This window comes from Martes martes (genome assembly GCF_963455335.1).
Source record: "Martes martes genome assembly, chromosome: 12".
NCBI classification, from domain to species: Eukaryota; Metazoa; Chordata; class Mammalia; order Carnivora; family Mustelidae; genus Martes; species Martes martes.
The window spans coordinates 89034167-89061878 of NC_137900.1; the positions used below are offsets into that span (position 1 = coordinate 89034167).

A 27712-nucleotide genomic window follows, 5' to 3' on the forward strand; every position below is an offset into this window, starting at 1 on the left:
TGACTTAACAGTGGCTCCCCAGCCCCAAAGCCTCCCCCGTCATCTGTGACTTAGTCTGTTGTAGTGGTGAGCTGACACATCCAGGCGTGATGATGTGGTGAAAACTTGTGCCCCTCTGTGGTATTGCTCCTACCCCATTCTATAAATAACTATAAATACTCATATATATATATATATATATATATATATACACACACACACACACACACACACATACACACACACACACACACACACATATTTGGCCGCCACAACCTCGCCTCTAGTGTTGGCAATCAATCATCATGCTGTCTGTGAGGAGTCTTGTGGCCTAACCACCAGGGAACACTGTCACCCTGACGTCCCCCTCTCCAAGGTGTGCCACCTCTGATGAGCCTCCATGTCATGCCCCGCCTTGTGGACAGCCACTTTTCCGTCCCTCCCCCGCCCGAGCCCGGGGGCGCTGTCCCGGCAGCTGTGTGGCTCTCTACCACCGGTCTTGCTGTCTCTTGGCTGAGAATAAAACCCATTTCTGGATGATGGGAAGCTGCCCTCTGTTGGTTTATGTTCTTTGTGGAGTTCAGGGGGAGGGGAAGGCTTAAACACTGGGACACAGGGGTGGGGAAGGGCCCAGCCGTTGCTCGGGTGCTGTAAGGAGTGGCGAGAAAAGGTCCCATCCTTTGCAAGCCCTATTGGGAAAGCACCTGGCAGGGCGGGGGGTGGGGGTTGCAGTTCGAGGGTTCTCATCCTGGGAAGCCAGCTCTGCCCACTGTAGGGCAGGGGCACCGACTAAGCCTGGAGGAAGGAAGGGGGCACTGGCACACACTGTGGATGGACAGGACAACAGGCCACCAGAGGGGCAGGGTGACGGGACGGAAACTACCTGAACTGGAAGGCAGTACTCTTGCGTGCTGGGACCCTGTTGTCCCTCCCCAGGATTAGATCAGGCTTCTGAGCCTCAGGGCCTCTGACCCTCTGGGCCATTAGGACAGCAGTGCCCCCTTAAGAGTCCCAGGGAAGGGCCCCTGGGATCCCCCAGACTTCCCCCAGCAGCATGGGGGTGAGACAGGCCTGGCCCATCTCTAACAGCTCCGCTCAGCCTCAGACACGCTGGGGCTTCACACAATCCGGAAGCCTCCCCTCTGCTGGTAGGATCTGCTCCTGTCCCGTGCCCACCGTGCACACCCCAGCACCTGATGGCCAGGGACTGGAAACAGGCACACATGAGGCGGAGCGGTATGGCTAAATCCGTTTATTTATTCCGAAATAAAAAGCAAACAGGAGTCGAATCACCTGGGCTAAACCCCGTCCCCGCATCCTTATAGTCTTCCTTTGTCCTGCTTTGCTATTAATAAATAAGTTTCTCCATTTCCCAGATACTATTAACCTCTTCCCCGTTTGTCAGCTCCAACCTCTATGATACAGGGGGTGCTGGGTCCCCAGAATATACAAAATGTTACACAAGTACAGTATAATACACTGAGGAGGGAGCCCACCCCGCCACCAGCTTAGGGCTTTGCCTAGCCTCAGAGAGGCCCGGGAGAGTGCTGCCCGGTCATCTAGCTGGACAGGGGGGCACTTGTGCCCCAAAGTGCCTCTGAATAGAGGATGCATGAGCCCCTCTGGATGAAGGACTGCTTGGTGGGGGTGAGGAGGTCACCAGGGAACCCCTGCTCCCCAAGAGAGGGAGCCTCCTAAATAAACTATTTAACTTATTGAGCCTCTGGCTCTGTGTTTTTCTGGAACCACGAAGAGTCCAGATATAGAGATACAGCTCTTGCCTAGGTGGCAAGGGGGTCTGCACCTATTTGTTTCTCCCCATTAGGGGGCTTTTCTTTTTTTTTTATTTTTATTTTTTTTTAATTTTTTATTCTTTTTTTTTTCTTTTTTATAAAGATACAGCTCTTGCCTAGGTGGCAAGGGGGTCTGCACCTATTTGTTTCTCCCCATTAGGGGGCTTTTTTTTTTTTTTTAATTTTTTATTCTTTTTATTCTTTTTTTTTTTTTTCCTTAGGGCGCTTTTCATACCCCTAAATAAACTATTTAACTGACTGAGCCTCTGGCTCTGTGTTTTTCTGGAACCACGAAGAGTCCAGATATAGAGATACAGCTCTTGCCTAGGAGGCAAGGGGGTCTGCACCTATTTCTCCCCATTAGGGGGCTTATCATACCCCTTTTTAGGGGTTCTATCTTGCTAGTGTAGGGAAAAAAAGGTACCTGGGAAGGAATGATAGGGTGGTGGGGACATGAAGGAAGGATAGGGTGGCAGGGACAGGGTGGGGGCAGAGCCCCCAGCCCCATTGCTTCTGATGTTGCTTGTTGGTGACGGGCTTAGATCACCATGATCTTCACCTCGTCGTTGTCATCAGCCCGGTAGAAGAAAGGGATGCAGGGGCTGTTGCCCAAGCCTGGGCGTTCCTGGGTGTTCTGCATCTCTCGCAGCAGCTGTATGATCTGCTGTGCGGTGGGGTTCTCGGGGGCACTGCAGCCCGGCAGGGCCTCTCCCTGGGGAGGTGCCACACTCTCCTTGTTGGCCAGGTTCACCTCTTGAATATCTTTCGGGGCGGGGCGGGGAGGGGGGGAGAGAGGCAGGGCTCTGAGTGCTGTGCCAGCTCTCCCACCCCCGCCCCCCAAACCGCCCGCCCCTGAGGGTTCTACTCACCGCCCTGGCCATTGGCATCGCCAAGCTCTTGGGCTGGGGGTGCTGCAGCAGGCTCCCCAGCAGGGTTCTGGGCAGCGGCCAGGTACTTGCCCTGCCATTTGTCACGCTCGCCAACTAGGCGAAGCACCAGGTCCTGCAGCTCCAGCAGCTTCACCTGGAGGGAGAGGGGCTGAGCACCCTCGAGAGCCCCACCCCCGCCCCGCCCCGCTCCTGGGGCTGCTCAGGGTCCCCCACCTTCATTTCCTCCTTGTCCTGAGCCAGCCGGCTAATGTACTCCTCCTTCTCCCGGTGCCGCTCCTTGAGCACGGCCCTCTGACTCTGGTAGAGGGCAATATACTCTCCTGCGGGCAGAGGGGCGCGTGCTCAGGCTCGGGGAGCCGTGGCGGAGCTCCTCCCTGCCGCCCCTGGCGCCGGCCCTGCCACTCACCAATAGTGTCCGTCTCTCCAGAAAGCTGGATGCAGCGATGCTCCAGCTCATCCACCCGTTCCTTCAGATCCACCTTCTCCTGTATGAGGGCCGTGAAGCGGGCCTGCGCCCAGAGGAGTCAGGAGTCAGGGGTCAGGGTTTGGCAGCGGCCTGTCGGGGGGGCCCCCCACCCTGCCAGGCTGAGCTGGAGCCCGAGGAGAGGCGCTCACCTGCAGCTTGTCCATTGCCTCCTGGAGGGCCTGGTGGGTCTCCACAGGCACACTGTCGCCCCCGCTCCCGGGGGCCTTGTCACCTGCCTCCTGCTCTTGGCCGGGGGCCACCAGGTGAGCCAGGCGCTGACAACGCAGCTTTTGCTGCTTCAGCTGCCCTCGCAGCCGGGCCTGCTCTTCCTCGGCACTGGCTAAGGCCGAGTTAAAAAATGCCACCTACGGGCAAGACGTGCAGGTGTGCTTTCGTGGTGGGGGGTTGCTGCTCAGGATGAGCAGAGGGCAGGGGGCTGGCGGGAACTCCTCCTCTGCCGGCCTCTCCCAGCGGGCACAAGCCTGGGCTTCAAGGATGGAGCGACAGCTGACAGCTGGCTCCCAGGGGTGTCAGGGGTCAAGAGAAGTCGAGGGAGGCAGACCAAGAGGTAAGGAGGGTGCCCCAGTGTGTGGGGGGGGACCACAGAGGGAAGCACGAAGGGGGGACAGGGAAGGAAGGGGCAATAATGGGGCCCGCTCACCATGGCCTCTCGGCTATCCAGGCCCTCCGGCACGCTCAGCTTTGGATGGGCAGCCGCCTCGTCCTCCTCCTCCCCGTCCAGTCCGTCTCCTGTCGGGGCAGCCGGTGGGGGGTGGTCCTCAGACAACCCAACAGGGGAGGTGGAGTGGGCTGGGGAGGAAAGCTTGGGGCGGGCTCCGGCCCACCTCCCTGTGCGACCTTGGGCCAGCCCGTGCCCCCGAAGGAGAAGGAATCCCTGTCCTAAAGGTCCCTTCATACACTAAAGTCGCCCTCCTCCCTGGGCTCTGTCCTCCTCCCCTGGGCGCTCCCACCTACCTTCCCCAGGCATAGCCATGAGGCTCAGCTGGGCCTGGAGCTGCTGGTTCTGCTGGGTGGCAGCTTCCAGGCGTCCCTGAGGGGCCAGAAAAGAATGAGGAGGGACACAGAGGTGGCAGGCCCTCCCCTTGGGGGCCCAGCCCTCGAGCCCTCAAATGCCCTCACCTGGGTCTCCTCTAACTCTTGGCGGGCCTTCTCGGCCGCCACCTTGACCTCAATATCCTCGTTCTGCAGCCGGTCCATGAGCTGGGTCTGCACCAGGACCTGTCTCTGCAGGAGCTCCTTGTCCGAAGCCAGCTGCTGGTAGGCAGCCACGTGCTGCTGATAGGCCGCCACATACTGCTGCAGGTGGCTCACGTACTGGTCGCGCTGCTGCTGCAGGCTCTCGGCCTCCTGGCTCTTCAGCTCCACCTGCAGGAAGACCCCGGAACTGAGACTTCGGAGCCCAGGCTGGGGAAGTCAGGTGTGGGGGGTAGGAGGGGGCTTGCTAATCTCCCTTTTAGACTAAGGACACTGAGGCCCAGAGGTGAGAAGCAGAATAGTGACCAGCGGAACTAGGGGCGGCATCCAGGGCCAAATCCGAGAAGCTGCCCTCGGCACACAGTCTCTTGCTCTCTGGTTAAAGGGCTCGGGGTCTCTAGCCAGGGCGACGACCTTTGGACCCAGGGCTACCCACTTCCGTAAAGTCAGAGAACGGGGAGAAACGAGGAGCCCTTGCCACAGGCAGGCTGGGAAGGATCCGGGAGTCCTGTGCCCCCACCTCCCCCCCCCCCCACCCAGGCTGGAGCTGCCTTGTCCTGGCCAAGCCTCCCACCGCCCTCCAGGCGGGTGTCTGTCCCACAGGGCGCGGGGCTTACTGTCTCCTTCAGCTCCCCCAGCTTCTCCTGCAGCTGGCCCAGCCTCTTGGCCAGCTCATTCTTGACGTGCTGTTCTGTCTGCAGCGCAGTGGTAACCTCCATGTTCTCGTTGGACTGGACAGAGGGGAAGAGTCAGCAGCCACCCGGGGCAGCCGGGGCCCCCAGAACATGACATCCGCCTCCCGTGGCTCATCTGAGCGGGGCTCTCTGGCTCACAGCGTGCCTTCACAGGGGCTGTGTCACATGGGGTCCTCGCTCCCCACCAAACCCCATTTTACGGCTGGGGAAACAGAGGCCCAGAGGGGTTCGGTGTCCCGCCCTGCACCAAAGGGCTTGGCCAGGGAGGGGCTGCACACCAGCTTGACGAAGCCGTCCTGCAGCTCAGCCAGCTGCTGCTTGAGCTCGCGGTTCTGGGACAGCGCGCGGCTGATGGTGCTGCGGTCGCTCTGCATGGTGTCCAGGATCTTCTTGCGCTCCTCAGCCTGGTCCCCCCAGCACTCGGCGGCGCGCTCCAGCTCCAGCAGCCGCTGCTCCTGCTCCTGGTTCAGGCGACTCAGACCTTCATTGTCCTTCACCTGGGCCTGCAGCTGCCCCGTCAGGATCTCCAGTTCCTTCTGGAGTTGCTCGGCCTCCATCTGCAGCCGCTGCTCCTCCTCCGAGGGCCCGGCTGGGGGCTCTGGGGCTGGAGGCACCACTGGGGGAGGGGGGGTGGTGGGGCACGGTAGGGGCCTCTCATCTCTGTGCCTTCCGAAACCCCTCTGCTTGGTTCACAGCTCCTAACTGGGCCTCGTCACCCCAAACCTTGGCTTCCTGGCTAACGGTGCCCTCACACTCATGGGACGGGCCATCTTTCCAGACCCTTTCGGATAGAGTTCTTTAGGTTTTTGTGCTCAAGACAACTCTGGCTGGTTGCCAGTGGGCACTGCACCCAGCCTGGCCAACTCCTGGTATAGCCCTCCTTCCCTCGGCCCCAGTCCCCTTCCAACCGTCCATGCCCCTAGGGCCACTCCAAGGCACCCTGACCAGCCCTCTGCCACCAATCCTGCTCTCAGATCGTCCAGCCCCGGCTTACCTAGCTGGTTCTTCAGTTCGGCCACGCTGGCCTCCAGTTCCTGCACCTGACACACACTGTGCTCCTTCTCATCCCTCAGTTTGTGCATCTGCCCAAAGCACAGGGGGAAGGGCATGTGGGGGGCGGGAAGGGAGGACCAATGCCCTCTCTACCCCCACCGCACCCCTGTAAAAACTACACAGCTATCTTGGGCTGCCCACAGCAAGTGACAGGATTCCCATTTTACTGAGGCCCGGGAAAGACCAAATGACCTGTTTAAGGTGGGGGGGGGGCGCCTTGAAGGTCGCATCTCACCTGTTCGGACATTTGCCGCATTTTATCCTGCCAGAAAGCACTCTCCTCTTTCAGATTCTCCGCATAACGGTCTCTTTCAAATTGCAGTTGCTTCAGCAAATCGCTCAGCTGCAGGGAGAGGCAGAGAAGGTAGCAGGGGCTGTCCCAGAGCCTCACCGGCTCCTGGGCACCTGGGGTCATCCTCCTTCTACCCGCCTCGGTCTGCCAGGCCTCACCTGCTCCACACGGGCCTCCAGGCGTGCCCGCTCTTCTAGGGCCTGCTGTAACTCCTGGCTGCTATCGTGGGGTTTCGATTCACTAGAAAACTGGAGCATGAAAGACGAGGTTAGATGTGGGGAGCCCACGCTGTACCATGCAAACCGCCCCCCCAACCCCGCAAAAGGGTCTGAGCTGGGATAATGGACGAACTGGGATAATGTAACGACTTGGGATAGACAAAGATCTCTGTGCTCAACGTTGTTAGGACTGTACCCAGAGGCTGTCTGAAACTAAATATTCACCGTTCCTCTAGCTCCCAGGTTCCCCCCCCAGACCTGATGTGTATCCTTCCAGATCCTTTCCTGGCTATAGTGAATAAGGCTACAAACCGGTCCAGGGGTGGTTGGGTCACAGAGTCCAGGCATCGACCAACTTCAGGGCAACCTCAAGGCCTCTCTTTCTATCTCTAGCAGGCCGCTTATTAGACTGCAAATCACAGGAACGGGCCACAGAGGCGACATTCCATTAACACTTGCTGAATGGATGGGGAGCCAGAGGGGGGGGGATGGGTACAGAGCTCTGTCTGCTGCCCAGGCTAGATCAAATTGGAGACTCTTGTTCCGCTCTGGGGGACTGACCATAAGAGAAGCCCTAACAGATCAGGTCCCATCCAGGAGAAAGCAATCAGGAGAGTGACAGACCACATGAGCCCCAGCTGGGTCTGTGTAGCTTGGAGAAGATAAGGGAGCCACAAGGAATCTGTACACAGGCTCCCCCACCCCCCAGTATCAGAAGGTCTGTCTTGGGAAAGAGATGAGATTTTTCCTGTGTTGATCAGGAGGGAAGAGAGCCCCAACGAGGGAAGCGACTTGAAGGCAGAGTATGGCTCAGTGTGAAGAAACCCTGACTGAGGGGAGCCTCTGACCCTGGTGGCCCACCCTCCAAGAGGAAGCAGGAGGACTCACGGGCTCGCCTTGGGCCTGGCACCTATGCAACAATGGTTTGCACCCAGGACATTTTGAAAAACCAAATAAAAAAATCCCTGAGAGGGGCGCCTGGGTGGCTCAGTGGGTTAAAGCCTCTGCCTTCGGCTCAGGTCATGATCCCAGGGTCCTGGGATTGAGCCCTGCATCAGGCTCTCTGCTTGGCGGGGAGCCTGCTTCCCCCTCTCTCTGTCTCTGCCTGCCTCTCTGCCTACTTGTGATCTTTGTCTGTCAAATAAATAAATTAAATATTTAAAAAAAAAAATCCCTGAGATTCTGATTCCACAGATCTGGGCTGGGCCCCGATGTGTGGAGTTTGATCGATGTTTGGAGCAGGATTCTATGGCAGGGCCAGAACAAGGATGCCGACCTTGCAGCTCGTGGCTGGAGGCGGCCCATGAACCCTGATGGGTGGGGCTCAGGCTCCCTGCAGCTCCAGCCTTACCTGCTGCAGCAGAAGCTCTGACATCTCCAGCTTCTTCTGCAGCTCCTCCATCTTGAGCTGCATGCCCGCCTTCTCCTTCACCAACACCCGAAGCTTCTCTTCCAGTTCCGAGTTCTGCTGCTTCAGGTCCTCGGTGTTTTTGCTGTGGCCACAGGCAGCGAGAAGAGACATGAGTACAGAACAGAAAGGAGACCTCTGGTGATCAACCCGCCACACTTGCCACAGAGCCACAGAACGGGGGCATCAGAAGGGACCCCGGGGCACGAGAGTCCCCAGGGGCAGGCCACAGAGAAGACCTGAGTGGCCTGAGGCCATGGCCTGCATCGGTGGCACTGGTGGGCCCAGAGCCCGGCTCTGCACCTGTCCAAACCCAGACAACCCCCGCCCCCGGCTCCTGCACCCCTCCCGCCGCCCAGCCTCCCACCATCCTACTTGTTCTTGTATAACTCCAGCTTCAAGGCATCTCGCTCTTTGGTTAGGTCCTTGTTGTGCTGCGAACACAGAAAGGCGAGGTCAGGTGCGGCAGCCAGGGGGAGGGTGCAGCCGGCAGACTACCAGTAGCCCTAACCATGCCATAGCCACCCTTGACGTTTTGTTTCCAAGCCCACACTTCCATTTGCCGCGGCCAAGAGCTTGGGAAGGGCGAGACAGATCCACGGCTGGCCAGCGGAGGCCCAGACAGAGCGGGTGGCGTCACTGTCCGTCACAAGGAGCGTCATGACTGACCCTTCCCCAAGGGCACCAGCAGGCACCAGGCTAAGGATCGTGTTCAAGCCTCACGACCACTGCATGGGGCAGGCCTGGCTCTGTCTGTTTTACAGGTGAGCACAGAGTGTCACAGGTGAAGTCGTTTGCCTGCGATCCCCGACAGAGTGGGAATTAAACACCCAGTCTGACTCTTCAACCACATTTCCTCCCTGTGGTGGGGGAGCAGATACAAGGAGTGGAATTAAATCTGCACTGTGATCTGTCTCCTTTTTGAATGCTCTAGTCATAGGTCCAGCACTCAGAAGGCACAGAGGTGACAGGTCCTACCAGCTACCCTGATTCTCTCCCTGGGTTTTTATAAATCATTTCACACACCTTCTATTACACACATGTGTCCCTTCCTCCACAAATGGTAACATAAGTAAAAGTGCTGTCCTGAATAAATAAATAAAATCTTAAAAAAAAAAAAAAAAGGGGGGGTGCCTGGGTGGCTCAGTGGGTTAAAGCCTCTGCCTTCAGCTTAGGTCATGATCCCAGGGTCCTGGGATTGAGCCCCACATGGGGCTCTCTGCTCACAGCGGGGAGCCTGCTTCCTCCTCTCCTCTCTCTCTGCCTGCCTCCCTGCCTACTTGTGATCTCTCTCTGTCAAATAAATAAATAAAATTTAAAAAAAAAAAGTGCTGTCCTGTACTTGGCCCAAGGCCCATGGCCAGTGATGGACAGGGCTGGCTCTCAGGCTCTGGACTCTGCATTCAGTGCTCACTCCAGAAAGCAGACCCCACCACGGCCAAGTCCCCCAAGACAGCCAGCTCAGCCCTGCATGGCTTCTAAAAACCACACAACTTTAATGCAATAAGAAATGGCCCATGCTGCCTTGTGGGCAGTAAGACACTCCATCTCAGGGCACCTGGGTGGCTCAGTGGGTTAAAGCCTCTGCCTTCAGCTCAGGTCATGATCCCAGAGTCCTGGGATCGAGCTCCACATCGGGCTCTCTGCTGCTCAGCAGGGAGCCTGCTTCCTTTCCTCTCTCTCTGCCTGCCTCTCTGCCTACTTGTGATCTCTGCCTGTCAAATAAATAAAATCTTAAAAAAAAAAAAAAAATACACCCCATCTTGTGGAAGGGACCTTCGGGCGCCTCCCCTGCCGGGGAAGCTGCGCCTCGAGTGGACGGGTCGGACGATGGACTCACCCTCTCCACCTGTTTCTGCTGCGTGGAGACGGCAGACAGGGTGCGCTCCAGTTCTCCAACGCGCTGGCGGGAAGACTGCAGACGACTAGCAAGATCTTCAGATTCTCCTGGAATGACAGAGTTCAAAATGGAACCCAGGAAGGAATCCCACCCAAGACCCGCCAACATGTGAGGCTGGGGGATGGGAGGGGGCCTGGACTCCCACCTGCTTTTTGCCTGGCTGCCTGCTGGGTATGCGCCAAGGCTGTCTGTAATTCAGTCTTCTCAGACACCAGAATTCCTATGGTCTGGATATGAACCTTTGGGAGAGAAGGAAGAGGTGCGCTGAAGAGGAGGGAAGGAAGCATTTCCTTGGGGGGCGGGAGGGAGACCGAGGCTCCACACACCTGCAGTTGCTCCCTTAGAGAGCCCTGCTCCTTGGCAAGCTTCTGCTCAAACTCCTTCTTCTCCTGCAGGAAGGACACAACATGGCTGACTGGAAAGAGGCAGAGATGAAACCGGAAAGGACGTGCTCCCAGAATGCCACCAACGGCCCAGGACAGCCTCAACAACGTGGCCAGATCCTGGGGGGCTGGGGGGCGCTGGAGAGGGGCCAGGGCGCGGGGAAGGGGTAGGGGACGAGGGGGCCTTTTATTCCTCCAGGCTGGGATCAGACCAAGATGAGCATGGGCCTCTACACTTGAACCCTCCCGAAACCCATCTGCCTCGTGACCAGCAGACAAAGAAATCACGTTACTTTTTCCAGTTGGTCCAAAGATTCCTGGTTTTGTTGTTTCTGTGGGGAGAGTCGAAGAAAGGTAACTCAGTCTGTCAGCCTTTGCTACCCTCCCCACACCAAGATGGAGGATGGGCAGGGGCTGGGAATGAGTTTTAAAGGGAAAGTTCACAGGGAGATGAACAGGCACACGGTCCTCAAGCTCCCAAGGAAAGACACTTTGGGTCTCAGGTGGCTTTGCTCAAGTGAGAGTCTGGATCCAGATGCCCGTGAAAGGACAAGGACCTGAACGTCTAGAAATGGGAGCTGAGAAGCAAGAGACTACCCTTCTGTCGGCCTGTCGGGGGGGGGGGGTGTGCATTCATTCAACAAATATTTACTGAGCACACCTCCCCCCCAGGCCAGGTTCTGTTGAATGAGAAGGACCTGATTTTCTGAGCTAAAAGGGACCTCGGCCCCCTCTAATTCTACCTTCTTGGGAAACCGAAGCCCAGAGAGGAGAGGTGACGGGTCTGAGTTAAAGACGGAGCAAATGAGGGGCTGAGTCAGGGCCAGCGCGCACGGGTCAAGCCAGTGCTTCCTCTGAGAGAGGGAAGAGCCCCAGGGGCAAGTACGGGGAGGGCTCAACCAGGGGTGTCCGGAGAAGAGAGAGGAGGCGAAGAAGGCAGCCACAGAGAGCCATGCTGCATGCTCCATGCTCCAGGGTCCCTCCAACGGAGACTTAGGCCCCCGGGGCACCCCATTCTCCCCTGGCACCAGGGGCCCCCAGCCCCTTTCTTCAGGGCCCCAGGGAGAAACTGGAGCCCCAGAGTGGCAGCGTGGAACCAAGGGACCCCACTGGACTCTTACCAATTCTTCTATCTTGCTACTGAGTTGTTTGTTTGTTAGATTGCTGGAGTCCAGGGCTAGTGATAGCTCTTGGTACCGGCTCTGAGGCGCATGCAGAGGAGGAGGAGGAGGAGGAGGAGGATGGGGGCGGGGAGAGGTAGAGAGAGCAGTCATTAGGGTTGGGGGCTATCTGGGCCATCTCAGCTGGCAGCGGGGCACCCAGCACCCGCCGTGGGGGGGGGGGCTGGCCTGCAGGGTCACTGGGCCACGGTCCAGACCCACTTACCTCCAGATCCTTCATATTAGCAGATGACAGACCCTCTCCATTGATGTAGGATGAAGACTAGGAGGCATGAAACGGTGCACATGGAGGCGTGCTCTGCCCCCCCTCCCCATTCCCTAACCCTCCGACTCCCCAACCTGCCCATCAGCTGCAAACTGTTCTGCCTAAGCCCTTTGTGCCAACTCCTTCTGGTTCTTATCTCCCCCTCCGTGGTCCCCTCCCAGGTGGCTCTCATTCTGTGCTTCCTGCGGAGGGATCAAAGGATGTAACCAGCTTCAAGGTCCAACTCCTTCAGTTTGGGGAGCTTCAAAGAGGACTCAAAGGGGGCCCCTGGGTGGCTCAGTCCATTAAGCATCTGCATTTGACTCAGCTCATGATCCCAGGGTCCTGGGATCAAGTCCCGCATCAGGCTCCCTGCTCAGTGGGGAGTCTGCCTCTCCCTCTCCCACCTCCCCTGCTTGTGTTCCCTCTCTCTCTCTGTGTCAAATAATTCAATAAAATCTTTTTAAAAATTAAAAAAAAAAAAATAGGACTCAGAGGAGTCATGCCGAGCTGAACATTGCCCAGCAAACTAGCTGCTCCCAGGCTCTTCCCTCCCTCTTGGGAACCTCTACCCTGGTTTCTTTCTGTCACATTCCCCACCATCTACCCTCTCCCTTGGGTTTCAAGTTCTGGGGTACCTCAGACACAAGACCATTGAGCTGCTGAGAAAGTTGTCGCAGGCTCTCGGTAGATGACAGACATCTGGGGACAAACATGGGAGTCAGGGGTGCAAGAGGTTCAATGGGAAAGAGGGGGTGGCGGGCAGTAGCCTGCCCCGACTCCCTCGGCCTAGGGGCTGCTGGCCCTACAGGAGATACTTACTCGTTTTCATCCATAAGGAAAGGGCCGTTTTCTGCATCGTGACTCTGTTCAGGAAGAAACACATGAGGTTGTTACTCAGCTGCTCGTGCAGACCACCCAGGGGTGGGGTGGGGAGGCAACCTGCCAGCTTCCCAAACTTCAAGGAAAGACCTGGTCTCGGCCTCCCCCTCCTCAGTCCTCCGGGAGGAACCAAGCTACCTGAAGAAAGGGGAAGAGGACCCAGAGCAGGTCCAGTCGTCTGAGGAGGAGGAGTTGGGGGGTGGACACAGAGTGGGGCAGCAGGCGGCGGGGCGAGGCACAAACCTGAACTGACGCCATGCTAGTAACACGAAGGGGACTAGCACAAGGCGAAGGGACACCATCAGGTGCCACGGTGTCATCAATAGTTGGTGTGGCAGGAGTGGCGCGGTCTTTGGGCGCCTGTCACAGAACAGAGCAGGGGGTTAGGGGGCCATGCGGGTAAGGCGGCGCCGGGCTGCCATGGATGCGGGGGTGCGGAGCGAGCAGAACAGGGGTTGCTGGGGTCAGAGGGATGGTCACACATGCTGGGAGCCACTGTGGAGCGTGGCTGTGACTCGCCCGAGCTGAGGGCGGCTCTGCAGCCTTCTGGACGGCCAAAGCTCCAAGCAGGGTCTGCGCGACCTCCTTCCTGAAAGTGGGGGCCTTGTTCTCCATGGAGCTCGGCAAGGGACAGTATCAGGCTCTTGACCTGTGGCGGCCATGGCAGGTGGAGGACAGGGGTGCCCAGTCAGGGAAAAGAAGGCACTGCTCTTCGGGAATGCCAGAGTGACCCTCGCCCTGGGCCCCTGGCAGGCAGAGGGTGGTGGTGACGAGGGACGTGGTCAACCACTATCTGCTTCCTTCCTCTTTGCTCTCTTCTCCCTTCCCCTCTCCTATCCCCCACTACTGGCTCTATCTGCCCAGTTTGGGACTCTTCTGGGAAAGAAGCTACCAAACTCGAAGCCTCACCCTACTCCTGCATGTAAAAAAGAAAAACATGGCCACTAGGCCCACCCCAACCTCCTAGCTCCGAAACAGCTACCCAACTGAGAACCAGCATGAGAAGCCAGAGCTAAGAGGTCTACCCTCTGACTCCCGGTACTCTGGAGAACAATCCTGGGACCGGGGACAAGGAGCCGTGAAGAAACTGCTCCCCCTTCCCCACCTGGACCCACCTGCTTGACCAGGGCCCCACCCAGCCTCTTTCTGGGCTCACGCGTGACATCTGGCTCTACAGATCTAATGTCTGATGAGGTGCAAAAATGAGCAGAGAGGTGGGGAAGATGGCTGCCAAGCTCGAGTTTGAAGAGGGGAGCACATTAGGGAGCCAAGGCCTGGCCAGGGGGGCCAGCGCCAGGAGGAAGAGAGACCCAGGGCTGGATGTTCTCTGGACATCAGCCCTCACCTCTGAAAAGTCAACTCTACTGCCCTCCTTAGAGCTAGTGATGCAGAGCCGGGGAAGCTGAGGATGAATCAAGCAATTTGCACGTTTACTGTCCAGGCTGTGACCTTTGACCCTGAAACCTCACGTTGCCTTGCCAACCTGTCAACAGAATCTCCCAGGTAACAGCAGGGGCTCAGCAGCTGGCCGGGCTTGAGACTTTAGGGGAGGTGGGCACCTCTAGCCCTGGGCCCTGGCAAGCTCTGGGTGCCTCCTGGCATCCTGGGGTCCCATGGATCCCTAGCACTAGACCCAAGACTGTTCAGAGAAGGAATAAAAGTGATTTTCTGAGGACTTAAATATATGTAACATGACGCTTTTATGATCAACCAAGCTATTTCACAATTTTAGGCCTTAGAGCAAAAGTATGGAGTATTTAAAAAAAATCACTCTCCACTCCCCCAACGGTCCCATTCCATTAAAATTTTATTTCTTCATGAGTCCCCATTTCTGGAAATGCTATCAGCTCTGTCCAGGAGCCTGCGTTGCGGGAACAGAAAACTTAAGTGGGAAATGGCCACGGAGACAGAAAAGATTTAAAAACCACAAAAAGGATCTGGGTCTTCGTTTCCAGGACAACAGGGGGGTGCGGGCACAGGTTCTTCGAACTCAGTGCAAATACCAGCGTCAGGAGTCCTCTAGGCCAGGACTCCCTTCCCCATGCCCCTCAGCAGCTCCTCTGAGCCCACAAGGTAAGTCAAAGCACCCGGACAGACCCGATCCCCCGGGTTTGAGCGGTCCCAGTGAGTGAAAGGCTCTCACACCAGCATCCAGGGCTCTGTCCCCACCCTCTGCCCATGCCCATCTCTTGCAGGACCTGGCTGAATTTCAGCCCTACTGCCCTGGCCTGGGCGGTGTCCCAGGACAAAGTGGGAACATCATGTCCAGAGAACCCACCAAGGCTCCCTCTCTAGGCAACGCTCTGTGAGCTCATAATACTGGTTGTTACCCGGATCCCTCCCTCCCTCTGCCCAGAACTCCCACTTCCCCTCACTCTCCATCTGGATAAATGCTACCCACCTGTAATCTTCAAACCAGTCTCGAGTCCATTTAGAACAAACCTCACCCTTAGCTAGGCACTTGGAACATTGCCACATTCTACCTTTGCTTCTTGCAGTAGGGTCGGCCTCCCTCAGTCCACATTCGGCCTGGTTTACCTCTTTTCTGGAGCGCCTAGCCAACCGCCTCCCCTAGCAAGGGCCCACTGAACACACAGCCAAGTGTCCAGCTGATTTTTAAAAGAGAACAGGGGCGGGATATCCTGGTCGCTTATGACCTCGAACCTTGTAACTGTAATGTACACTCCCTTTGTCTTAAACCCTACAGTTACTTACTCTCCACCCAAAATGGATTCATCCAGTTCAGAGAGAGCACAAACTGCTACGCACTCTGTTGGGTCTTTTGGGGACAGGTGCCCAAAGGGCAAGCTTGAAGGTTTGCTTTTATTTAATCTCTCCGAGTCTGACATGCCGCTGGGTATTCATACCCAAGGCTCGAAAAGCCCAGATCCCACGCACCTGCTCTGGAAGCTTTCCCAAATTACCTTTAAATGTCAAGGTGTGTCTCACCTTCTTCAAGATGATAAAAGATGTGGGGCAAGGAAAACAACCCAGCCAACCAAGCAGGTGGAAAAAGCAGACGTGAACAGGCTGAGGGTTAATGAAAGCAACACAAAACAAGCCAGAGGCATAGCCTCCCCCAAACCAGAGAAGCCTCGGGGCATGCACAGCCAGGAGAAAGCAAGCCAGAGAGGAAGCTTGGCACTGCCTCACCTGCCACTTTTCCAATGGGGGGAGTGCTACCCCATTGGAGCGGTTAAGGTCGGACACCAGCACCTTCAGGATGTCCTGAATCTACAGGAGGCGAGAAGGGAGAAACAAGGGCAAGGGGAGAGAGAAAAGTGGCTTAGAGAGAGGTGAGAGAGTCGGGGAAGGACGAAGGGAAGAGAGAAGGGAACAAATCCATGGCCTGGGCCGCCTTCCCAAACGGGCCCCGGCTGCCTTGCTGGAGACAGAAATCAAGGTACACAAAGGGAAGAGTCCCCTGAACTAGACAGAGAATGCAGTTACTGGCCCGATGCAGCAGTTTTCTTAATACACTCGAGACCCGCTCCTCAGGCCCAGGATGCTGGGGACGAATCTGACAGGAATGCCCATTCGGAAAACCAGACTTCTGAGGAAGGGTTCGCTTGAACAAAGGGGGTTCCAGCTAGAAGTCTGAAAGGTATGGATCCGCTCCAACAATATCATCTTACAGATGAGGCCACTGGACCCAGGGGAGGAAGTGATTTTCCTGAGGTCACCCAGCAAGCTGGTGGCAAAGATGGACTCAAAAGTCAGTGTCACTAACCCAAGTGCTTGGGCCCCTCCTCGATACATCCTGGGCCTCTTTCGGTGCTTCCTAAAGGGACAGCGTGACGGCATATGGCTGCTCTCACTGTGTGGCTTCCCGTTTAAGGCCAGGGATGAGGAAAGTCACCAGATCAGTACATCAAATACCACTACCCTTTAGCAAATCTTTACCCTGCACCAGGCCCTATAGCAGGCCTGGGTGGCTCGGTCAGTTAAATGTCCGGCTCTTGATTTCCTTCTCCTCAAGTTACGATCTCAGGGTCCCAGGATGGAGCTCCACGTCAGGCTCTGCGCTCAGCCAGAAGTCCACTTGAGGATTTTCTCCCTCTCCCTCTCCTTTTGACCCCCACCCCCACCCCACTCTCTCTCTCTCAAATAAATAAATCTTAAAAAAAAAAAAAAATCAACCATCTCATTCCAGTGTCAGAAGTGTAAGTAAGATAACATTACCCCAATCTTACTGATGTGAAAATATACCCCTAGCAGGGACATTATCCCTGGCAAAGGGAGAGTTAGGACTCAAACCTGTACCTGACACTTCTTCTACAACCTTAACCACCACCCTCTACTCCCCTTGGAGCACCCCCGGTCCCAGGAGTCTGGCCAGCCAATACTCACATCCTCAGGGGAGTGACAACTATCAGAAGCTGTTGTTTCTGAGCAACTCCCATTTTTGATCTTCCGTTTTTTCTTTACTCCTGCAGGAGTACCCGGGCTGTTCTTCTGTTGATATTCTCTCAACTGCAGAAAAGAAAAGCAGTGAGAACTCTAAGCTCCTATATTCACACCCAACTCCCAATATAGGAGTATATCGTAAACTTTGTAGTTTACGATATACTCCTATATTCGCCATCTGATTCAATGCCATCGACAGCCCTACAAGGTGTTGTAATTCTCAGTGACCGCAGAAATGGAATGATAACATGGCATTATAAAGGGGGGGGGATTTAAACCTAGTCTTCTGACTCTGAGTTCTGGGGGTATGCCATGAAATCAGCAAGTGCCAAGAGGCAAAACCAGAGGTGGAGATGAAAAAGTAAACATCTGAGTAATCTAGGGTCCTTTCCTACCCATCTGTTTAAGCTGCACACTGGTACTTATCAAACTTTTACATTAATATATCCTGATGACAGAAAGCAATGAAGGCACACACCTAGTGAACGTGGAAATGTAACAGAACGAGGACAACCCAAGCACCGTTTTGCTAGAAGTCTATTATAATCTTACAAATCTATGCAAATGTCATCCCTAGGTACATTAATATAAAAGGACTTTTCTCCCTCAAGAGAATCAAGCACAACTAATACTTCAGTCCCATAATATCCTGTGGCATTTAAAACACTCCATGTTGAGATGATGATTTGGGGAAGATTCCCACCTGTGAAGTTCAGGTTCCAGAGATCTGTTCCACAGAGGATAAGCAGATCTCACTCCAAAGAGCACACTGATTGAGGGGGACTCTGGTCCCAGAATCACAGGGAATTAAAATGTGAGGTAGAGAATTCAGATTTAAAATGTGAAAGTCTTTCTGGACAGTATAAACCTAGGAGGAAACCATACCAAAGAAAACACACTCTCCCCCATTGACACCAAGGTGTTATCAACATTCCGTGATCACTTAAGTCAGTTGTGTAAGGATGGGGTACAGTCTTAGAGTAAGGGCTCCTGAAACCTCTCCCACCTAGGTCCCATAGTCCCCAGTCCCCTTGAAGCTGGATATTTGTGCCGCGACCCGAGAAACCGGAAAGGGTATTAAAACACTGGGGGACTGGGTAGTAAGATCAAACACCGGGCTAGTGGCGCTAATGACAGTTCCGAGGGGGATTGTGACGTAACTACATTCCACTCCTCCCTACCGACGCCCGAGTAGCCGCTCCGTGGTGGGGGAGGGGAAAGCAGGGCCGGGACCGAGGTCCTCCGAGACCCGGACCGGCCAGGGGAGTCCGGTCCTCTGGTTCTGGGTGGCAGAAGGCGAGGGCCAAGCCCGGAGCGAGGATCCCGGGGGTCACCGGCCCAAAGTCACCCAGGGGCGAGGGCGGGGGCTGGGCTGCCGGGGGGGCGGGACTGGCTGAGAAGACTTTGGGTGGGGGAGCGCCAAGGGGCGCCGAGGGGCTCGCCCTGTGTGCCTCAGGGGCAGCACAGACTCTGGCCACCGCCCGGCCGTCGGAGAGGCCTTTGGCTGGGTCAGGGAGCCGCGACCCGGCACATTTTACCTTTTTCTTGGCAGCTGCCAATTTGCTCTGTCGGGTTTCTTCCGACATCCCGGTACGGGAGGAGGGAAGGGGGGGCCACATCACCAAATCCCGTCAACCACTGCGGAATAACTTCCGCAGGTCACAGCGCCGGTGTACTACTGAGCCAGAAAAGGAGGGACCCGGAGATTCTAGGCAGCAGCTGGGTGGGCGTGGCCCCAATACTTGAATCCTATTGGCCGGAGAGAAAGATGAAAGGAGAGGGGGCGTGGTCAGACCGCCGCGGGCCCCAAGGGACAGGTGGAGTCCCAATGAAAGCTGCGCGCGCAGCCGCTGTCCCCGCCCACCTCGAGGAAGGGACGGGGCTTGAGCTGGCAGAGTGCGCGCGCATATCTCCCTGTCTGACTGTTCCCGGCCACCGTCATAAGATTCCGAATACCTGGCTGGCCTGAGGGGCTGCTCTCCCGCCCTCGCCCTGGACCCTCCTGCACTGCATACTCCTCCGAGACGGGGGCCTCGGACCCCAGGGCTCCGGAGGTGGGCAAGGAGCGGAGGGCAGGGCGAAAGGGCATCCCTTCATAGTCCCCTTCCGGACTCCCCATGGCCCTGCTCCAGACTCTCCCGTCCCAGAGATCACTTCCGGAAACCCCCATCTAGCCCTCCACACACTCCCCCTCTCAGAGTCTCTCCTTCCTTGAGGATCCCTACCCTGATACCGGACCATAACTAACCCCTTTCCCAACTCCTAACCTCCCACACCACCCACACACCCCTTTCCACCCAGAGCCGACTCTAAGCTCAATCAGCATTTTTCCCTCTCCAGGACTCAGCCAGGACTTTCCAAAAGTTGCCGCGGGACCTTCCGATCCCCTGTGAGTATGCCTATGCACCCCTCCCTTCTCACCCTCCACGGTGGAAGTCAGTGCTGCCCCCAGCCCCGCCTCTTTCCCCAACAGTAGCTGATCCACCCCAGCCCTCTTCACACCTCCCCCCAGCAGACCTTGTTCTGCTGAGAAACTCCAGGTCATTTCTCAGTCCTTCCCCTTCTCTTCCTCCCTGCCCACCAAGCTTCAAAGAAGAAGCCCTGTCCTGGCATTTGCAGGTGGTACCCCAGGCTCTCCCAATGGGCTCTGTCTCTCCTCCTTGCTGACAGCACCACAAGTGGTTGGTTTTGAAAACACCAGGATCCCCTCCCTCACCTGTTCCACCCCACACAGAAACCACTCTCATTCCCTCAGAGGCACGTGCTGTCTCCCGCCTTTGCCATTTGGTTATACTGTCCCTTTCTGGAATACTTCTCCTTCCAGCTCTTTAGCAAGGTGATGCCTGCTCATCCTTTAGAGTAGAGGTCCCCCAGGGAAGCCTCACCCCGACTTCTGACTCAGTACAGTTGCTGAGACACTCCCTTCGCACACTGTACTTCACCTTAAAAGCACTTTTCAAGCTTGTCATTAGTTGATTAACTATTTGTCATTCACCCATTCATCTGACATGTTTTGGGGGTTTTTGGGGGTTTTTTTAAACATTTATTTTTATTTTTATTTATTTATTTGACAGAGAGAGATCACAAGTAGGCAGAGAGGGGGGGGGAAGCAGGCTGCCTGCTGAGCAGAGAGCCCGACGCGGGGCTCGATCCTAGGACCCTGGGATCACGACCCGAGCCGAAGACAGAGGCTTTAACCCACTGAGCCACCCAGGCGCCCCTGTTTTGTTTTTTTTTTTTAAGATTTTATTTATTTATTTGTCAGAGAGAGAGAGCACAAGCAGGCAGAGCGGCAGGCAGTGGGAGAGGGAGAAGCAGGCTCCCTGCAGAGCAGGGAGCCCGAAGCGGGACTCCATCCCAGGACCCTGGGATCATGACCTGAGCCAAAGGCAGATACTTAACCAACTGAGCCACCCAGGTGTCCTTGACACGTTTTGTTTGTTTGTTTGTTTTTAAAGATTTTATTTATAAATTTGACAGATCACAAGTAGGCAGAGAGGCAGGCGGGGTGGGGGGGGAAGCAAGCTCCCTGCTGAGTAGAGAGCCCGATTCGGGGCTCCATCCCAGGACCCCGAGACCATGACCCGAGCTGAAGCAGAGGTTTAACCCACTGAGCCACCCAGGCGCCCCTCCCTGACACGTTTTATTGAGTGTCTACTATGTGCCAGGCCCTGTTGGGGACACAGTGAACAAAACACTGTCCCTGCCCTCATGGGGTTTACACTCCAGGGGCATAAGGCTGACAGTGAGCAGAATATTATTAATGAAATGTATATGTCAAGTGGTGATGGGTGTTATAAAATATCAGGACAAAAGAATAGTGAGCCATTGAGGAGTGACCATTTTAGGCAGGGTGGTCCGCGAAGGCCTTCCTGATGAAGTGTGAGTAGAGCTTTAAATGGAGATATCTGGAGGAAAAACATAATTATTTAGGGGCAGAGAGGGCAAAGATGAACTGCAGCGCCAGGGAAGGGGATTGTTACCCAATGGAATTATAAGCCCAGTGACATCACAGACTTGAGCATCTGAGGTCTGATTCGGGGCCAGCATGGGCCCTTTAATTAGGACTAGGTGTGGCTAGGACTGAAAGAAAACCCCAAATAATGGTGGCCTAAACCCAGGCCTCTGTCTTGTTCCACTGCACCTTCAACATGGTTCTACCTCATGGCCCAAAACACTGTTCAGCTCTTTGATTACATCCACATTCCAGCCAGCAGGGAGGAGGAAGACAGGCCAGAGAAAGGCATACCCTCTCGCTGGAGGGACAATTCCCAGACGTTGCATACATAATTTCTGATTAACTTCTACTTGCCAGAACTTGGAGGGCTACATCTAATTCCAAGGGCAGCAGGGCAGTGTAATCTTATTAGGGGGTAGGGGATATTGGTCACCAAGCAGAAGGTGGGGCAGTGGTTGTTGAAAACAATGTGTAGGGGCGCGTGGGTGGCTCAGTGGGTTAAGGCCTCTGCCTTCGGCTCGGGTTGTGATCCCAGGGTCCTGGGATCGAGCCCCGCATCGGGCTCTCTGCTCGGCGGGGAGCCTGCTTCCCTTCCTCTCTCTCTCTCTGCCTACTTGTGATCTCTGTCAAATAAGTAAATAAAATCTTTAGAAAAAAAAAAAGAAAGAAAGAAAACAATGTGTAGGCTCTGAATTGTGGATAATGGGTCACTCTGGCTAATGACTTTGTGTGCCACTCAGCGGCCATCTCCCAAGTCTGGCCAGGCTGATGGGGCCGGCAAGGAGTCTCTGCACCTTGACATTCAGAAACTGAAGGAAAAGAGGGACCTGCTGGACAAGGAGATCGTCCAGTTAATATCTGAGTAAGTCTCTTTGGGTTCCTCAGCATGCTTAAGATAACTTCTAACCTGGGCCCAGTAACTGAAACCCAGCCACACTAGCTTAGTGTAAAACCAGGACTGTGTCCTGTGGAGGGATTCAGCGTATCTCAGCAGCCCCTCTCGGGTAGGGGGTGGTCAGACCCAGGAGGAGCAGGAACAAGGGAATGGGAAGCTGTCCAGAGCAGAGGTTATCGCTGTCTCAGTCCATCTCTGTCTCTGCTTCCGGTCCTTCTCTGCCTCTGCTTCTGTCTGCACACCACCTCCATTCTCTCTCTGCAGGTGGGCTCTCCAGGGCGTGGGGGAAGCTGGCTCTTCCCCAACTCCTAGACTTTCTCACTGCCCTTGCTCCAGCCATGTGGCACAGACTGAGCAGTCTTTGAACGTGCATTTCACGCAGGAGGGGATCTGACTAGCCACCCATGTGCCCATCTGTGAATCCCCCTTCGGTGGCCAGGGTCACATAGCACCAGTGTGGCTGGGAACTGCTCCCTCAGGGCACAGGGAGATTTGCCTCCTGAGGGCAGGGTGTGTCTTGTCCATAGTAGATCCTTAGTGAACATTTGTGGTTTTTTGTTTTTTTTTTTAAGATTTTATTTATTTACATGACAGACAGAGATCACAAGTAGGCAGAGAGGGGGGGGGAAAGCAGGCTCCCCACTGAGCAGAGACCCCGATGTGGGGCTTGATCCCAGGACCCCGAGATCATGACCTGAGCCGAAGGCAGAGGCTTAACCCACTGAGCCACCCAGGTGCCCCTTGTGTGTGTGTGTGTGTGTGTGTGTGTGTGTATTTTAAGATCTTATTTATTTGCCAGAGAGAGAGAGTACAAGCAGGGGGAGTGGCAGGCAGAGGGAGAAGCAGACTCTCCACTGAGCACGGAGCCTGAGCACGGATTCCAGGACCATGAGATCAGGACCTGGGCCAAAGGCAAACATTTAACCAACTGAGCCACTCAGGCATCCCGTGAACATTAGTTAAATAGATGCCTTGTGGGACAGCTGGTGGCTCAGTCAGTTAAGCATCTGCCTTCAGCTCAGGTCCTTATCTCAGGGTCCTGGAATCAAGTCCTGTGCCAGCTCCTTGCTCAGTGGGGAGTCTGCTTCCCTCTCTGCCTGCTGCTCCCCCTGCTTGTGTGCTCGTGCTCTATCTCTCTCTCTGATGAATAAATAAATAAAATCTTTAAATAGATGCCTTGTTACTCTCTGAACCTTGGATCCTCCTTAGCTTTCTTTTTTTGCTTAATTTAATAAAGATTTATTTATTTATCTGTCAGAGAGATAAAGAGAACACAAATGGGGACAGTGGCAGACAGAGAGAGAGGCACGCTCCTCCCTGAGCAGGGAGCCTGATGCAGGACTCGATCCTAGGACCCTGGGATCATGGCCCGAGCCAAAGGCAGACGCTTAGCCGACTGAGCCATCCAGGTGTCCCTCTCCTCAGCTTTCTTTTTTCTTTTTTTTTTTTTAATTTTTTAAAAGATTTTATTTATTTATTTGACACAGAGAGATCACAAGTAGGCAGAGAGGCAGGCAGAGGGGGAAGCAGGCTCCCCGCTGAGCAGAGAGCCTGATGCGGGACTGGATATCAGGACCCTGAGATCATGACCTGAGCTGAAGGCAGAGGCTTAACCCACTGAGCCACCTGAGAGCACCTCTCCTCAGCTTTCTTAAAGATCATCTCTCTCGGGGTGCCTGGGTGGCTCAGTGGGTTAAAGCCTCTGCCTTCGGCTCAGGTCATGATCCCAGGGTCCTGGGATCGAGCCCCGCATCAGGCTCTCTGCTTAGCAGGGAGCCTGCTTCCTCCTCTCTCTCTGCCTGCTTCTCTGCCTATTTGTGATCTCTGTCTGTCAAATAAATAAATAAAATCTTAAAAAAAAAAAAAAAAAAAAAAAGATCGTCTCTCTGTCTCTCTCCACCCCTCACCCCAGAGGCTACAGTGTGGATGAACTGGAGGACCACATCTCCCAGCTCCATGAGTATAATGACATCAAGGATGCGGGCCAGATGCTGCTAGGCAAACTAGGTGAGCACCAGGACCCCAGAGGAGCACCAGGGCTCGGAGGGAAGGAGTCTGCGTTCCCCCGGGTGTCTGGATTTTGCTTCTGGCCCCTCTAACTTGCCAGCCTTCCTATCCTCCTCAGCTGGCCCCCTCCCCGAATGCCCCGATGCAGCTATATAGCTCTTGCAGGAGTCCCTGAGGTGTCTTCCCTCAAGTGTAGAGCCCGCTTCAGTGCCCCAGGCAGGTTTGAACATGAACTTGCCTACCTGCTAGATGGAGGGCTGTGGTTCCCGGTCTTCTGGGGCCTACGCAGCCTGAAGTGGCTGACTTGCTCCAGACGCAGAAGATCACAGAAGGAGGACTCTGTGACTTGAAGGAGTATTTTGTCCTTCCTTGAACACAGTCTGACTATCCAGAGGGCTCGGCCAAGGCACAGACACCTGTGTGCCTGGGCTGGTTAGGACAGTCCAGTTTGGAGGAAGCAAAGGCATGGATGGCCTCAGTCCGGTCACCTGGCTGGGGTCAGTGGGCACTCCAGTGCTCAGCAGCCAAGGACTGTGTGGGACAGGGTGCAGGGCTGGGACGTCTGCCTGGTCGCTGCGGGAGTTTAGCACTTCCTGTAGGATTGCCCATCCGCATCCGGGAGTCTGTGGCGGGGAGGGCTTCTCTGTTCCAGTGGGGACTGGGTCCCAAGGAAGGAAAGGGGACAACAGGAGGAGGGAAATACAGATGGAGAAAGGAGGGTGATCAGGCCCCAAGGAGAAAGGGAGGTGAGGGGACTCTAGCCTGGTGGTTAAGCGCAGCAGCTTTTGGGAGATGGAACCCAGCTTGACACCCGTCTTTCCTGGCCTGGGACCTGGAGAGGACAGAGCAGCCTCTCCTCTGAGGTGACATTTACTGAGCACCTACTCTGCGCTGCTCTGCAGGGTGTGGGGCACCCTAGCGAACCAGACACTTAAAGGACCCTGTTCTCACGTGACTTATGTTTTGGTATTGGGGGAGGGGTGGGGAGCGGTCAGTAAGTAAAGGATCACGAACAAAGGAATTATAAAATGTGTTAAGTGTTATGAGGGAAACAAAGGCCAGAGATGGAGAAGAATATTGGGGTTTGAACAGGGTGGCGGGTAGGGAGGAGCTAAGGCGGTCAGGGAAGGCCTCTCAGGAGCCCCCTTCCCCTGGGAGGAAGAAAGGGTCTTTGAGGGAGCAGGAGCAATGGCACCACCAAATGGCGAGGGCATGACCCATGGGCCAGGCTAAGGAGTGAGGGTTTTCACCAGTCCCCAGGTGCGATGTAAATATAAATTTGCCTTTTCAGCAGGTGGCTGTCACTGCTCTGTGTGGAGTCCTGGGGTGCTCCTTTGTGAAGTGGGGTAAGGGTTCAGTAAGTCTAGTTTGGGGTGACCAAGCAGGGCCCACAGTGGTAGGGTCTGGAAGGAGTAGCAAGAGGATATGTCAGCCACCTAGGGGAGCAGGGTGGGGAGGTCCAGGAGTGGGTCCTGGGTGGGTCAGGGCTTTGGCCATCCTCCCTTCCACTCCTCCCAAGCGACATGCGTTCTTTCTTCTTTCTTTCCTTTCAGCCGTGATCCGAGGTGTCACCACCAAAGAACTGTATCCAGAATTTGGCCTGGATGTGAATGACTGAGCCAAGGCTCACAGCCCTTTGTCCACAGCCCAATGAGACAGGCAGATTTGAACATGAGAGGCAGTGAGAGCCCAGCACCTACAGGCTTCCCAGCAAGGAAGTGTCAGAAGCCGTTTTCTAGAGAACTCAGTCTGAGTCAGGAGGGAGCCCAGACAAGAGCTGGACAGCGAAGAGCTATTCCCTGCTCCAACATTCCTGAAACGTCCCCAAGATATATCTATGTGTGTATGCCTCCCATTTATAAATAAACATACAAGCAATCTGGGTGTGAATCTGTACATTGAGTCCCTCTCCTCTGGTAGCCCCCTAATCTTCCTCAGGAGAAAGAGAGCCTGCCTTGGATCGTACCAAGCTCACATGTACCAAGCACGGTGCTGAGCACCTTACATCCATTATCTCTAATGCCTTAGTCCATCCCATGAGAAATGAATGTTGCTCTCCCCCCCGTACAGATGAGGAAATTGAGGCTCAGAGAAGCAAAGTGACTTACCCAAGGTCACACAGCCAGTAAGTGGCAGAGCAGAGATTCAAGCGTAAGTCTCATTCTGAGGCTTATGGTGTGCAATACAGCCTTTCTGGGTTGGGGGCCAGGCAGGGAGGAGCTGAGCATGAGGCAGTGACGCTGGGGGACTTCTTCCCTTGTGCGTCCCATCTGCACAAGGAAGGTTCCAGTCCCGGCTACAGTCCTCTGCCACCGTGGGGCAAGCTGTCGCTTCTCCCTTGGGTCTTGCTTGTCCTGATCCACCAGCACCGGCAGAAGGAAGACGAGTGTTGCAAGTGCCCGGTGCAATCCAGAAGGGCAGGATTTCACACTGGACCCGCCAAGAGTTCTGACTGTCCCAGCTGCTCAGCCAGCTGTCCCTGCTGGACATCTTCTTGAGATCGTCAGTGTGATAGCAGAGCTTGAGGGCAGGCCGTCGTGAGGTGAAGGAAGCACAGTTTCTAAAAACCGGCCGTGTGAGTCAGGCCTGGGTGTGGGTTCCAGCTCTGCCTACCTAGGAGAGCCGTGTGATCACAGCCACTGACTTGGCCTCTGTAAGCAGAAATCACAGTAGTACCCTATGCGGCCTCAGCAAACAACCCCACATCTCCGCGGCTGAGCACAAGAAAGTTTACCGATCATCAAGTCTGATGAAGGGCTGGGACCCCCGACCCCCGCTACATTTTAGGGCTTCGCCGCCGGAATCTACAGCAGGGAGTGGAGACAAGAAGACGCGTCAAGTCTGAATCGACCTGTCCCCCTATCGGCAGCCATCACTCCTCTCACAGACATTGTCCAGAACTAGCCACGGGGCCCAAACCCACCAAGGGAGACCGGGACTGGGAAAGGAGGGTGAGCACCTGGATATGGGGCGGGTACTGGCTGCCCTCTGAGCTGCCAGTGCCCCGTCCACGCTCCTCAGGGGCTGGCCTGACCCGTGCCCATGCCCCGGCCCCGTCCAGGTGGCAGACACATTCACACATTCGTCTCGGATGCCTGCCCTCCTTGATGACCAGGAGGGCCAGAGCACCTTCCCATTTGGGGCCATTTCTTGCCATTTCCGACACCTTCACGTCATTGTGTCCACAGGTTTTCACAACCACCTGACACCAGACAGCTCCCATCACCCTCCTCACTTTGTAGAAGAGGAAACTGAGGCTCAGTGAGTGGAAGCAACTTGTCAAAGCCACACCGTGGCCAAGTGGGAACAAGAGCCCCGGTCTGTCTGGCTCCAGACTCCAGCCTTCTCACCTGGGCCCCACACTGTGAGGCCTTCATGGGCTTCCTCCCAGCCTGGGTGCCCTCTGAGGACAAGACAGTCAGATTCATCTCGAGTGACACCTTTTGTGCCTGCACCTCACACGTACTTAGTATTTGCCTACCGAATGTGACCCTGATCCCAGCCTCTAAGTCCTGAGGGAAAGCTAGTGATCTAACTGGAGGTGGGTGCGGGACGGGGTCAGGCTTTCGGAGTCTCTCACATGTCTGAAGTCCTACACAGCTGTCCCCTCACTTTTCCCTTGCAGCTTCCTGGGCCCCATCACCTTCCAGTGTAGGAAGAGCAAGAGAGGTCAGCAGCCAGGCTTGGGGGGAGGGGGGGAGCCCCAGGAGGAGAGGCCCCCACCTGCGGGTTCCCCCCCGCCTCGCCCCATTTTCTCCACACAGACAGCTGGCTTGTCGTATCTCTGTCCACACTGTGTCTCTCCATGCCAGGAGCTGGGAGCCACAGCCTCCGGGTCTCTGCCAT

At 55.6% G+C, this 27712-nt stretch overlaps 2 protein-coding genes across 6 annotated transcripts; one reads left to right on the forward strand and one right to left on the reverse strand.

Moving 5' to 3' along the window:
- Nucleotides 1-1223: 1223 nt before the first annotated feature.
- Nucleotides 1224-18755, reverse strand: GOLGA2 (golgin A2). Of its 5 annotated transcripts, XM_080820827.1 has the most exons (27): nucleotides 18545-18755; nucleotides 16950-17072; nucleotides 15753-15833; nucleotides 12843-12959; nucleotides 12540-12583; nucleotides 12356-12419; nucleotides 11679-11735; nucleotides 11414-11494; nucleotides 10586-10624; nucleotides 10236-10298; nucleotides 10055-10148; nucleotides 9850-9956; nucleotides 8385-8443; nucleotides 7953-8094; nucleotides 6542-6631; nucleotides 6327-6434; nucleotides 6033-6120; nucleotides 5317-5654; nucleotides 4961-5074; nucleotides 4269-4514; nucleotides 4104-4179; nucleotides 3790-3878; nucleotides 3278-3493; nucleotides 3069-3171; nucleotides 2876-2982; nucleotides 2642-2795; nucleotides 1224-2534 (listed from the first exon to the last, which is right to left on the reverse strand). In XM_080820827.1, the coding sequence occupies exons 1-27, from the start codon at nucleotides 18623-18625 to the stop codon at nucleotides 2311-2313; spliced, it is 3105 nt and encodes a 1034-aa protein (XP_080676953.1). In that variant the 5' UTR covers nucleotides 18626-18755; the 3' UTR covers nucleotides 1224-2310. The 5 variants fall into 5 exon arrangements, with proteins under 5 accessions (XP_080676953.1, XP_080676954.1, XP_080676956.1 ...); XM_080820828.1 differs by lacking the exon at nucleotides 15753-15833 and having other exon boundaries at nucleotides 18545-18685; XM_080820830.1 differs by lacking the exon at nucleotides 12843-12959 and having other exon boundaries at nucleotides 18545-18676.
- Nucleotides 18756-18774: 19 nt separating this feature from the next.
- On the forward strand, nucleotides 18775-25761 carry SWI5 (SWI5 homologous recombination repair protein; the record flags this gene model as incomplete). The annotated part of the gene is made up of 6 exons (XM_080820247.1): nucleotides 18775-18823; nucleotides 18952-19060; nucleotides 19347-19395; nucleotides 21705-21826; nucleotides 23772-23866; nucleotides 25420-25761. The coding sequence occupies 6 exons, from the start codon at nucleotides 18775-18777 to the stop codon at nucleotides 25482-25484; spliced, it is 489 nt and encodes a 162-aa protein (XP_080676373.1). The 3' UTR covers nucleotides 25485-25761.
- Nucleotides 25762-27712: the final 1951 nt, after the last annotated feature.